Source organism: Sycon ciliatum, chromosome 12, assembly GCF_964019385.1.
Source record: "Sycon ciliatum chromosome 12, ocSycCili1.1, whole genome shotgun sequence".
NCBI lineage: Eukaryota > Metazoa > Porifera > Calcarea > Leucosolenida > Sycettidae > Sycon > Sycon ciliatum.
In genome coordinates, this window is record NC_088654.1 from 24,484,051 (window position 1) to 24,497,952 (window position 13,902).

The 13,902-nt window shown below is 48.1% G+C and overlaps 1 protein-coding gene across 1 annotated transcript in view; it reads left to right on the plus strand.

Annotated features, from left to right (window-relative positions):
- Positions 1 to 10,102: 10,102 nt before the first annotated feature.
- LOC135828919 (major facilitator superfamily domain-containing protein 12-like) overlaps positions 10,103 to 13,902 on the plus strand; it is a 9,839-nt gene continuing 6,039 nt past the window's right edge. The window contains exons 1-3 of the mRNA XM_065341352.1: positions 10,103 to 10,407; positions 12,569 to 12,867; positions 13,146 to 13,260. Of these exons, the coding sequence (XP_065197424.1) occupies positions 10,249 to 10,407; positions 12,569 to 12,867; positions 13,146 to 13,260 (573 nt within the window). The 5' untranslated portion in view covers positions 10,103 to 10,248. The remainder of the gene's footprint in view (positions 10,408 to 12,568; positions 12,868 to 13,145; positions 13,261 to 13,902) is intronic.

The window sequence follows — 13,902 nt, forward strand, 5'->3', positions numbered from 1 at the left end:
CCTTTTGCTAACTTGTTTGTCGTACGATGGTCAATGCCATTCCTGACTGTCTGCTTTTACCGAGAGAGAGAGAGAGAGAGAGAGAGAGAGAGAGAGAGAGAGAGAGAGAGAGAGATTTTGAGGGGGGGGGGGGAGGAGGGAGACTAGCCTGTTGCCCGTAGCAATACTCACACTCAATCACCATGGACACCATTCTTACTCCTGATAGCATAAACATGCACGCAGTTTCAATTAGCGACCATGGTATGACATGTGTAGCCACTTCAGTAGCGCCACCACACCATTGGCCTTCTTCCAAGAGCTCAAAGTGAGGTAAATGAAAGAACGTTCTCCTTTTCCAGGTTGCAGGGCTTGAAGCAGGGACCCTGTATTTCTTACCACGCGGCCGTATATCTTGTATACAGTGTCCACAGATCATGCAAGGAAGTTTGTCTCCAGCGGCCGAGTATACGAGAGTAGAGCGACTGGTCTGTCAATATCCACGCGCGCGCACGCGAGACAATGAATTTGAAAGACCAAAGCCTGCAGAATGACCAACACTAGCTCAGTCATCAGGTCCCAGTTGTGATTCACCAACACACCATATTCTGCTGCGCTTGAGCTAAACGGAAAGAGGTTACTTACTAGCTTAATTCGCAATAGTCTCTACCACACATCACACCACCATGTACCCCCACCCCCTCACACACACGCATGCACACACACACACACACACACACACACACACACACACACACACACACACACACATACATACAAACACACACACACACACACACACACACACACACACGCACACACGATCACTTGAAATGGATCCATGTGGACTGCACCTGACGAACGTGCGAAATTAAAAAAAATTATATATCGGTATCATCATAGATAACTTACATGTAATTGCTAAGTTGACAGCTGGAAAACTTCCAATGTACATACTTCAAGGCAAAATGATTGAAACAAACAACAATTGTGGTTGCAATTCAAATGTCTAAAAAAAAAAAGGCGCAGTTGGCACCCGCTAACTTGGAGGAACACCGGTTGGGGAAACGAAACACATACACACGCGCGCGCACACACGTATGTACGCGCAGCGGCACACACACACACGCACATACCTACGCACACACACACACAAGCATGCGCGTAGACTTACACGCACGGACGCATATAAAAATGTACACACACCATCACCACCGCCAACAACAACAACAACAACAGCAACGTTAATACTTGACAATATGTTTTCTGCAGCTAGTGCGCCAACGCCCACGACAACAACCACGTAAGCTAGCCGGCGACAGCCAGCCAGCCATGGGTACACGCGACACCACCTATGCGCGACAGCAATAATCCACAGCAGGCCGGTCAGCCAAGCAAGCCAGTCCCCCACGGCATGTTCCATGCATAACACGCAATAGCCTCTCCACGGCCCCACGGAAATCGAATGAACGATCAGCAGCCACGCTCACACGCGTGTCCCCGTAACCAACATCTCTGCTGCCATGCCGTCCGTGCCCACACCCGGAATGCATAGGCTGCGTAGGGCAGCAAACACTGTTGTACTGTAGATGGTCACGTGGTCTTCTCTATTCGTAAAACTTGGGAAGCTTGACCTTGACGGAGATGATGTGCAAGAATGAATTGTTTCTGGGTATGCGACCTGCCCGCGCGTCTCTTTGCCAGTACAGCCAGTTGACCCAGTGGAAGAAGAACAGGGGCAGGCCGAGAGTGAGCGCCGCGAAGCCCAAGCGTCGGCGAGGATTCCACTTCATGTGCATACCACAGCCCTCGTGTATCGCCATGTATTTATCCACGGCGAACGTTGGTCGTTTGTAGCACTGCTTCTCCGGCGGCAGGCCACGACGGGCGATGAAATGCGACTGCGGGATCATGTCTTTCGTGAACTCGGGTCCCTTGTACGGCCAGTTATGCAGTGGCCAGTTCGGCTGCGCTGGCACATCGTAGTGGTGCGGATTACGCTGCGCCAGCTCATTCTCCAGCTGCTCGCGTCGCAACGGATCAGGCTCGGCCAGGATTTTGTCCACCAGCTCTTTGCCTTTTTGCGTCTTGTAGTGACGGTGTTCATCGTCACTTCGGCCTGGCTCAGGCACAAACCCGGGCTTGGGTGGTGGCGGCATGACCACTAATCACCTTCAGTGCCTCCTAAGATGATGTCGAGCACAATTCAGCTGAGGCTCCTTTCAGAGCTTGGACGCGCTTCTTGCAGTTTGCCCAACACTGCTAGTGCTACAGCAAGTAGTTTCTTCCCTTCTATTCTCGCAGTGGCGTGCAACGGAAAATGTTTTCTGAAGTGCAGTGAAGGTTCAACGAAGGGGAAAAAAGTACGAGCTACACTAGCCTAGGTCTTACGTAGAGTGAGTTTTGTTGAGGGGTTTTGGGCGATTGTTCATTAAAAATCGTATCAACTCCCGAGAAAACGCGATTGTTTATTGAAAATCGTATCAACTCCTGAGAAAACGCAAACTGTTATTTTTGTGGAGAAATCATTGATTGCGATCTTGATTGATGATTGCACGTTTTAATATTAATTTTGTTCATATTTTGAAGAAAGAAGTGATTTGAAGTGAATCACTGAATGAGTATGCTGTGCATGTGGCGATAATGCCGACCCCAAGGAATAAACCTCCTCGCCAGGATATCTTATTCAGCCGAGATCACCTGCGTTATGCCCTGACTCGGCTTGCTGTGATCAAGAATGATGCTAAGGAATACGCCGAGAAGGAGATTCCCAGCGCCGAGCATGCCCCAGCTGTGTGGGCCGTGCGTGTGACTCGCAGTCCAACCAACAAATTCGACGCCAACAAGAAGAGAGCAGTCCTGCGTTACCTGAAATTGGACCTGAAAGTCAACACGTGGGGAGTGGTGAAGAACTGTCCACGAAGCAACAAACTATTGAAGATGGTTGGCAGTCTTGTGGAAATTAAACCTCTGAGAATACTCGAAGATGCTGATCTACCCAATGACAAATCTTCAACGTTGCTGACATCTCAGTTTGAGTTCCACACGCATCCGTTGAAGAAGAGTGATCGACTGCTGGAGCTCGAGAAGCTGTACAAGGAGAAGTGTGAGAAAGAGGGCAAACCCCTTCCCACACCTCGACCTGGAGTCGGACGATCTCACATCGAAATGCAATTATAACCAAGTTGTAGGTAAAACAATTTTTTAACATTTATAACGTTTGCTCAATCATGTGATTATGTGCTACGCCCTTTAATTAAATCTGTTCCTGGAGAAGAGTGTGAAAATCTGTGACGTTTGGGGCCATCTCAAGTTTTTTGCCGTCCCTAAAACATTCATTTTGACTCTGACCCCCCAGCCGAAGTGAACGCAGCTGACGATGCAAATCGCATGTATGTACGGTCGTGGACATGGAAATCTAGTCGGAGGTCAAACGGCCGCAGTGCGCTGGCCATGCAGCCATGCGGCTGCATGCAATCAACATGTGCACTGTGCATGCAACGCTCTGTACGCACTGAGGACACTGACCCCGGCCATTCGACCGGATTTCCATGTCCACGACAGTTGAGAGTATAAAACATGTAAGGAGTCTACTGTGTTCTTGTGAGCATGACGGTTCTGTACGGCGACTTATTGAAACGATGTCCGCTAACAGTAACAAGCGTTAATATAAAAGTCACTTTTCTGCAATGACAAGCAGCATGCCTGTAGCCAACAAACCACCTTTCAACATGAAACCTATGGGACAGGTGCCTAAGATCCGCAGGCTGCGTACACTAAAACCCGGTTTAAGCGACCACCCCACGGTGCGAGCAAAAGCGGTGGTTAAGCCAGGTGGTCTTTAGAACCCGGTCCCGCAGTGTCTGTGTAGAACTGTTGGTGCATGGAAAAACGGTCGTTAAGAGCAATTGGTCGCTAAACCCAGAGGTCGCTTACACCAGGTTTTACTGTATATTGCTTTATGTCCAGTGGACAAAGCCAGCAATACAATTCCCAAACAGCGACAGCGCAGCCGGGTCCTTCCTTGCCGTTTCTCGGAGTTTCGTGTCTGAAAACACCCTCATCAGACGGCTGTTTGTGAATTGAAACCTAGGGGAGGGAGACGCACAGCTTTAAAGGGGAAGTTAAGGCAAAAATTAAAATTTCACCAGTTGTAGTCTTCGGGGTGCTGAGTCGAATGGTCTTGGTCCGAGAAAGCTGAGACGCTCCCTTCCTACTTGAATCCCAATCGAACTCGCGCACTTCCACCGAAACTGGGTGACTGCGCCCTACGAGATGGGGATTTGTATGCAAAATGTCACTAAAAGCGCCATTTCGTTCTTATAAAAGCACGGATGACCGCAATTGGCCCATATGTTGTAGTCTTTTGGACGCTGAGTCGACTGGTTTTGGTCCGAAAAGGCTGCGATGCAGCGTTCCTCCTTTATTCCCAATCGAACATGGTTGAAGAAGCGGTCACGTGCTCCTGGGTGCCAAAATCACCTGGTCACCACGCCAGCAGGCGACAACTTTCACACCAAGGTTCAACTCGAGTGACAGGACTGCACCCAAAAAAGGTCAAAACAGGCTGTAAGTTGTACCCTGCAGGCACGGTGACCAGGTGACTGGTGTACGCAGGAGCACGTGACCGCTTGTTCAACCATGTTCGATTGGGAATTAGGGGCGAACGCTGCATCGCAGCCTTTTCGGACCAAAACCAGTCGACTCAGCGTCCAAAAGACTACAACATATGGGCCAATCGCGGTCATCCGTGCTTTTATAAGAACGAAATGGCGCTTTTAGTGACATTTTGCATACAAATCCCCATCTCGTAGGGCGCAGTCACCCAGTTTCGGTGGAAGTGCGCGAGTTCGATTGGGATTCAAGTAGGAAGGGAGCGTCTCAGCTTTCTCGGACCAAGACCATTCGACTCAGCACCCCAAAGACTACAACTGGTGAAATTTTAATTTTTGCCTTAACTTCCCCTTTAATATAATGAAAAAATTGACCGGATTGTTATCACAGCTGTTTTGCTGAACACATGTACTGGCCGGCCGGCATTCAGTTATGCCGTAAAGTTCCGTGTTTACGCCCATACCCGCAATATCGCCCACCGTATCGACATCCGCACTCAAAGCCTGTGAGTTCGCCCATGCCCAAAAAACTGCCCAGGGTGATGCTGTGCCTGCGTATGTGTATGTGTGCAAAATGTTAAGCATGCTTATGAGACGCAAGCGATGCAATATGCACCTTGTATAGGCCCAGTCCTGAAATAACACCCATGCCCAAATATACGCCCAGTTTTCAGACCCTCGTTCTGTATACGCCCGGGGCTTATTAGAGAGGTTCCGCATAACGTGATTACGTTAGTAAAAAACGTAGTCGATCTACGGAAAGTCTTACGTAAACTGCATGCGCATCTAGGTTCCGCCATACGGAGTTTTCAAATCACGTAGCTGCCCTGGGCAACTCCGAACGCGGCAGTGTACGACCAGATCAACCTGGAGAGAGAGTCATCAATTTGTACCCCAATCCACTTACGGACCAGCTACGTTATCAGAGCCCTATCTACGTACTCTCCGTAGACAACTTTCCGTAAGTGGAGTGCGAACTCGTGAATTCATGGGTTTTTCCCGCCCACTAACGTAAAGTTGCTCAACTTTACGTAGTGCGGAACCTCTCTATTGACGGAACTTTACGGTACTGCGATTTTGCACCATCCATCAGAAAATGTCGTTCAATCTTGTTCACTGTCCGTGGCGGTGTATAATAGGAGGTATGCATCTAAGATGGCCGTCACCTTTTTGCAGGGCAAGTTACCCCATACTTGGCAGGTACAACCTGTCATAGTACATTTATGAGTATGACCTCACAAAGTTCATGACCTTTTATGCAGAGCTGGTATCACAGTGTGTACGGTTGTAATGGACTTGCCCTGCAAAACCTAATGGCGGGAAATTGATGAATACCTCCCATTCTATACTCAATACCTACCAACCATACCGATTTGGTCAGGACAGTCCGGATATCGTGGGTGATCATAGGCACCCAAAAGTGCATTATAGTCGCATGCCTCGCAGCTACGTTTGTACACATTTTCATAGCTAGGTATGTCACTGTCCCGACCTCAGGTTTGCAACGGTTGGCAGTTATGCATAGCACTCCTAGCAAGTCTGCTGTGTAACACCTGCCCTGTTTCCTTGCCCACTTCATCCTGATGACGATGACAGACTTTCACAGTGACCGAAGCATTGAACTACATTCTCTGGCGAATGTTGTGAACTTGCATTGTAGATGAGCATTAGCCAGTGTTGCTATTAGTCCACATTAGTGCTATTAGTCCACGTTGCTTTAAGCCGTGTAATCATGAATGTCCATGATGCTGCGTAAAGTGTTATTCAGAATATAACACTGTTTTCGTGACATCCTGGCGAGGCCATGTCTTTGGAATGAGTGAGTTCTGCAGTGTGCGTGTCCCATCTCTCACGATGATCAACATTGAGTGCACAGCCCGGCCATTTCAATCTGAGCTGGATGGTTGTGGCCGGCTATGTGTTGGTGGCGGTGGCAGTGCATGCAAGGATGGCATTGAGGTCTGGAGTAACAGATGTGACATGTGTGCATGCGCTTAGTACATTACATGATACACCACCTGGCCTGGCCTGCATGACTTGGAAGTCAGACCTTCAGCTTGTTTGACGTTTTACAGTGCTGCCGGGTGCCAAAGGGGGCAACCTCGTAGCCTGCATAATTGTAGGCTGTTCTTATTTTCGTGTACTTCAATATTTGCACAGTTGAGTCACCGTATACGTTGGTATGCTGTGCTTGATGAAATTCTAGCCTGTTTCTTGTTCGGCGCTACGTTCTTGGGCACCCGACAGGCCAATAGATGCATCAGAACCAGCTGCTGGTTTCTGTCTTGCATGCTCCCTGGACTGCAAACTGTAACGATACAGTAAAACCTTGCATAAAGGACCTCTGGGTTTTAGCGACCACCTGCTCTTAGGGGGGTTCGCGACGGTTAGCGCCGCGGATTTCCGAATTTTTCTGAAAAATAATGCCCGTTTTCCATGCACGGACAGTTCTACACAGACACTGTGGGACCTGGTTCTACAGACCATCGATTCGATTTGCTTCGTATGATCTCAATTCCGGGACGCCGGGATAAACACCCCATTCCCGGGACCATCCCCAGGGGAACCGGGGACGTGTCTTGCAGTATAATACACAATGCAGGAAGTGAGCTTTTGCCTAGGCCCTTTCTATACGGTAGCATTGGTCTTGCTCTGTACCAATAGTATAATATTATACTCTTGTCTGTAACTGGTACGTGTAGTAAGTGCGGTCGAAAGTCACAGTGTAACGTAACGTTGACTGAATTTGCATGCTTGGTTGAACACGAATAATCAACATGCAGAAACAGTTGCCTGAAGTCGGAACACAAATACATGATGTAGCAGTGCATCACATTAGTGTGTTATACCACTCCTGCCGCACATCACATTAGTGTGTTATACCACTCCTGCCGCACATCACAGTGAAACCTACATGTACATGACTTGTCTCTTAGAGGAGTTAGGGGACCGCTCAAGACTTTCAAAACGAGGTCTCTGTTAGCAGGCGGTCTCCTTATCCAGGGTCATTTGACTGGAAATAGCATTCATTGGTGCATGGTGCTGGTTTCAGTGGTCTTCTAGGACAGGTGGTCGCCTTGACAGGTTTTACCAAGAGTGCATGGCCTCTTGCCAGTCTTGGTTTTACTGCCTTTAAAGGGGAAGTTAAGGCAAAAATTAAAATTTCACCAGTTGTAGTCTTTGGGGTGCTGAGTCGAATGGTCGTGGTCCGAGGAAGCTGAGACGCTCCCTTCCTACTTGAATCCCAATCGAACTCGCGCACTTCCACCGAAACTGGGTGACTGCGCCCTACTAGATGGGGATTTGTATGCAAAATGTCACTAAAAGCGCCATTTCGTTCTTATAAAAGCACGGATGACCGCGATTGGCCCATATGTTGTAGTCTTTTGGACGCTGAGTCGACTGGTTTTGGTCCGAAAAGGCTGCGATGCAGTGTTCCTCCTTTATTCCCAATCGAACATGGTTGAAGAAGCGGTCACGTGCTCCTGGGTGCCCAAATCACCTGGTCACCACGCCAGCAGGCGACAACTTTCACACCAAGGTTCAACTCGAGTGACAGGACTGCACCCAAAAAAGGTCAAAACAGGCTGTAAGTTGTACCCTGCAGGCACGGTGACCAGGTGACTGGCGTACGCAGGAGCACGTGACCGCTTGTTCAACCATGTTCGATTGGGAATTAGGGGCGAACGCTGCATCGCAGCCTTTTCGGACCAAAACCAGTCGACTCAGCGTCCAAAAGACTACAACATATGGGCCAATCGCGGTCATCCGTGCTTTTATAAGAACGAAATGGCGCTTTTAGTGACATTTTGCATACAAATCCCCATCTAGTAGGGCGCAGTCACCCAGTTTCGGTGGAAGTGCGCGAGTTCGATTGGGATTCAAGTAGGAAGGGAGCGTCTCAGCTTCCTCGGACCACGACCATTCGACTCAGCACCCCGAAGACTACAACTGGTGAAATTTTAATTGTTGCCTTAACTTCCCCTTTAATATCTACTGCCAGTACCGGTCACTGTGCCATCCGCACCCGCACCCGTACCCGTTTGACACTGAGTCATTTGCAGCATGTCTAGAGTAGTATACATGTAGTGAAATTCACAAGAGAGAGATTGGAAGCTTTGTAGTGAAATTCATGTACTGGCACTTACTTAGTATCTCTTTGTAGCTTGGAGATTATCGGTGTCTACAAGTAGTGTATCTATCCAGTCTTTGTAGTTTGTATGTACATGACGTAGTATTCAAACACTTTTTCCCTACCTATCATTATCAGTCTACATGCACAATTAGTTAGTTCCTCAGTCATCTAGGCGTCGCCGGCACACCACGATTAGTAGTCTAGCTCATGGAGCTCTGCTCGTAGCTGTACTGATGAGGCCTTTTTGACCGAAACAGCTTGCTGTCTACAGCATTGGGTAGCTCAGGGAGTAGTTACGACTGCCTGGTTTTGCTCGTCATGTCAATGGCATTGCACTTGACACAACATGTTCATGTCTACTACACTCTACACACCTGTCGTGGCACCGACTACAACAAGTAGTGTTACTAGTACCGGTACAGTCGACCTACCCTTATAACGATAACCTCTATAACGATATTACCCTTATAACGATATTTTTCTGCCAAACCAAATCACTCCATTGACTTCTGTATACAATGCCCTACCCTTATAACAATATTGCTATAACGATATTACCCCTATAACGATAAAAAATGGGCTGACCAATCAACATTTCCCATTTTATAACAATATCTAGCAGGGAAGATGTAGAGCCCACTATCCAGGTAGGGCAAGCTTCACTTGATAAGTCGCTGGGACATGACGAAATGCAATGGGGGCACCAGTGGGCACCTTGCTGTGTACATAATGTGCATGTATGTCAGTTTTTTATGCTATAAAGAGTGTAAAAAATGAACAAAATCCATGCATTATGACGTATGTGTATGAAATGAACCAGTTACCCCTATAACAATATTACCCTTATAACAATATTTCTTGGTCTGACGCAAATATCGTTATAAGGGTAGGTCGACTGTATTACTAAAGTCAAAGACACAGTAGTTGGGGTCCCAGTTAAAACTTGAGGAAAGGCTGGAAGCCTTGACTTCGCCCTTGCAAGGCAGGAGGTGTCACCGGACGGCACTCCCTTTTTCTCGAGGACAAGCAAGCAAATCTGTCAACTATGGTCTACCCCCGGGCCCAGGAAAGGGCTCTACTCAGCTACCTCAGTTAGTAAAATCTACGACAGAATCAGTAGCTAGTGGCACGAGACTTCGTAGTTGACATAGCAATCATGTCTTCAAACGGACTGGTACATGGTAGAATGATGGTACATGGTGTCGAAGTCGAAAGCGAGCATGCAACCATGCATGCAACGGTCAAGAGTGCACGTGACTTTTGTGCCATGTGCCAAGCGCGCACTGCACAATCATAGTACAGCGTCACCGTACCTCAGATGCATGCACGCACAGGTCACAACGTGGATGCATGATCTTTGCAAAACAGAAATGCAGTCGACATCGCGATATCGACAGTTCTTTCAAAATTTCTGCTATTGTTTCTTTCTCTCCGTGCCTTGATTGTCGAAACTGGAGATCAACATCACTATTGCTGTTCAATTTTAGCTCTTAGACCGGGAGGCTTTGCCTGAAAGCCACCATGAGGTCGTTACACTGGATTCGCCGTTATTCGTACGGTGTTGGTCATGTTATGAACGACTTGTGTGCCGCCATGTGGTTCAGTTATCTGCTGGTTTTTTACCATGGCGTTCTTGGTATCAGCAACTTCAGCGCCGGCCTCATCATGCTTATTGGGCAGGTTAGTGGACGTGCGCAGTATTGTCCAGAAGATCCAGACCAGAGGAGCCCTTGTTCGGTTTGAATCAAAAGCGTCCACCTTGAAAACAGAAATTTGAGTGATGAAATATTATTGTACTGGATCGCTCACAACAAATCGGAGGTGTCCCACCGTGTCTCCTTCTACTCCGCCATAGTTAGATGCCGTGGTGTGTCAGATGTAGAGCCAGGTTATTTTATGTGTCGCAGCTTGCTGCCACGCATGATGCGTACGCTTGCTGCCATGCATGATGCGTACGCTTCCTGCACACCTAGTACCTGTGCCCAGAGCAGATGTACATATATGTTGTGTAGCACACAGCACTTGTATTGCATGTACCGTAAAGTACCGTTGATCCGCCCCCCACGCCAAGTCGCTTCCCAGCTTGTTTTTCATGGGGGGGGGGGGGAATTCGATCAAGGCTGTTTGGTGCAGTGTCGTTGTACGACAATGCGGTGTTGTATCTTTCAGACGCAAACAGGTGAGAAAGGTCAAACTCGACGTACACATTCGCACAGACTCTCACCCGAATGTTTGTTTGCGCAGTATAAAGTAGTACGAGGTTGGCTGTATGCATATGGACATGAGTACAGCAAGACGCATAATTTCTCTACCGTATAATTCTGAAGTCGCTTCAGAGACAGAAAATCGAGGGGGGGGGGGGGCGGGAATTAGAGTGGGGGCGGATCAACGGTACTTTACGGTATATGCACAAAAATCACTCCACTTTCAGTAGCAGTTCAGGCCACAGTGATGTGCCCCTTGGCATTGAGTAAGGAAGACTGATATCTGCTAGTCTGCATTCACACACGGTACAAGCACCCGCCGCATGGAAATCGTCATACAAGCCATGGGCAAAAAGCAACGCCTGTGCAGTGTTGAACAGGAAATGCTGTTGCGTGCCCCATGCACGTAAACAGTGGTCAGCGTGACTAGAACATCCACGGTGAGGCGCGGCGCCTGGCGTATTCGTCTGAGTTTGCTGTAGTTTGTCAGCCACACTGCCAATGGCTGCCATGCTAGGATATAGCAAACCTGGCGTCGAGAGGCAGCATTTATTCTGATGCCGAGTGGCACTTTCTGTCAGGGAAGAAATTCTCCAATAATCAATGTCACTTGTTGAACTTGCGGGACGAGGAAATCTAACGTACACAGCTGATGCACGCATAGAAAAGTGAGAAAGGACTTAAAAACAGCCGAACAGCCATGGCAGTGGGCTGAACTCCTTCTCATGGCTCTGCTGCTGCTGGTGATTGATGGTGCTGAAAAATTACTGCTGCCACTTCTGGGCCTTTTTTGGTCTTCATTTTATTGCTGCCCTTGAGTGGTCGCCTTCGACAGGTTTCAATGTACATGCATATACAGTGTGTGATAGCCCAAATTCTGGCTTATACTTGCTCTGTAAACGAAAACTCGGCACCTTATTTCTTTGCGACTACCCTTCACAAAGTGCCAAGTTCTAGTTTACAGAGGAATCACTCACTCTGGCAACTGAATTCCAGTCCTCGTGAATATTTGCAGAACAAATTGCAAGCGTTCCCACTTCTAAAAGTAGTGCATGCATCTACAAGTCAGCCACACCCGTCTAGAAAAGCAAGAACAGGAAGAAAACGAGTGCAAATTGACAAGAAGTGTTGTCATGTCCGACCAAACCTTTGGTTCGGACAATTTTCAATTTGTTCTAGACTGGTGTGGACATCGTATAGATGCATGTACTGCTTCATGAATATTGCATGGATATTTTGAACACTGTGTGCATGCTTTTCCTCTCCTCTCCTCCATGGAAGAGTTCTTTACATTTTATTGGCCGAATAGTACCGTTCACCATTTGAAATAATTACTGTGTGCATGCAATAAAATAAAATAAAGCTCGCAGAGAAGAGTCATTCAATGTGGGTGATCAAACGGACAGTGGGTTGACGGTGTGAAAGTGTTGATCACGCTAGATTCAAGCCCACAGCTATTTGCTCCGAATGTGCTGGCATATACCACTCCGCAACAATGCCTTGTGTGTGTGTGTGTATACGTGTGTGTGTGTGTGTGTGTGTGTGCGTGTGTGTGAGTGTGTGCACGTGTGTGTGTGTGTGTGCGTGTGTTTACGTGCACGCACCTGTGCATGGGTGTCTGTGACGCTTTCACTCAGGTTGCCGACGCCATGTTCACACCGTTTATTGGCGTAGCTGCAGACAGCACAAAGAGCGAGTACGGGCCACGCAAGACCTGGCATCTTCTTGGCACGTTCTGCGTACTCATCTCCTTCTCGTTCATCTTCCGCGAGTGTATTGACTGTGAGAATGCATCTGCCTGGGCCATTAGTCTGTACTACTGCTGCTTTGTAGTGGTGTTTCAGTTTGGATGGGCGTCCGTGCAGATCTCTCACCTCTCCCTCATCCCACAGCTGACTCACGACAGTCTGGAGCAGGTCTCTCTCAACGGTCTGCGGTGAGTTGGTCTATCCTCAGGTGTGTGTGTGTGTGTGTGTGTGTGTGTGCGCGCGCGTGTGTGTATGTGTGTGTCCTTAGAAGTGAAGAGGCCGTTATTACACTGGATTCAACCTTTGGCTGTAGGTCTGTTTTGTAGTGAGTAAATCAGTGACAGACAGAGCGCCTGGCTCATTTGTTCCTGTTTGTTGGCCCTTGTGTGTGTGTGTGTGTGTGTGTGTGTGTGTGTGTGTGTGTGTGTGTGTATGTGTGTGTGTGTGTGTATGTGTGTTACTGTAGATATGCTTTCACCATTATGAGTACAATTGCTGTCTACATCAGCATGTGGCTCTTACTGGAGTTCGACAAGTCCAAGGATGGTGAGCTGAATGCTGCAGATAGTCCCATCTTCATGGTAAGCATCGGAGGCTTTTTTTTGTTCGTGTGCAGTGTGTGTGTGTGTGTGTGTGTGTGTGTATGTGTGTGTGTGTGTGCGCGCGTGCGCATGTGTGTGTGTGTATGTGCATTTTGGAAGTTGGACTAGTTTCGGCTCCACAATCCAGTGTGTCGTTACTATATAGCTTTCATGGCTGAGGTTGTTGGTACGTCTGTTGGCCCTGGGTTCCCAGTACCCAGTTGCCGAGGCTGGTTGGTAAAATAACTCCAATTTCACTTCAAGGTAACAGTGCATCTAGTGTCTGCTTTTATCAAAGCAGCGTGCTGTCTATACTGGTTACCCCAGCAAGTGTAGGGTGTGCATAGTTAACTGTCTTGGCCGTCCTATTCCGATGTACTCCGTGTGGTGTAGACCAGGTGTGCATTGGGGGGTCGATTCACATGGCTTCGCCAGTTGTGTGGATTAGACAGTTATCTGGCGCTTGTCTTGATCTGTTTCAATCAGAATCAGATCCGCTATCGTTGCTATAAAGAGAAAATCTGTGGGTACACATCCAGTGCATTTGCAGATTTGCGTGCTTCTCTTGCGACGGGCGTATACATGGTACATGGTGTGTGTGTGTGTGCACAGGGATTTTTGTATACTTCAAGTATGACTTGC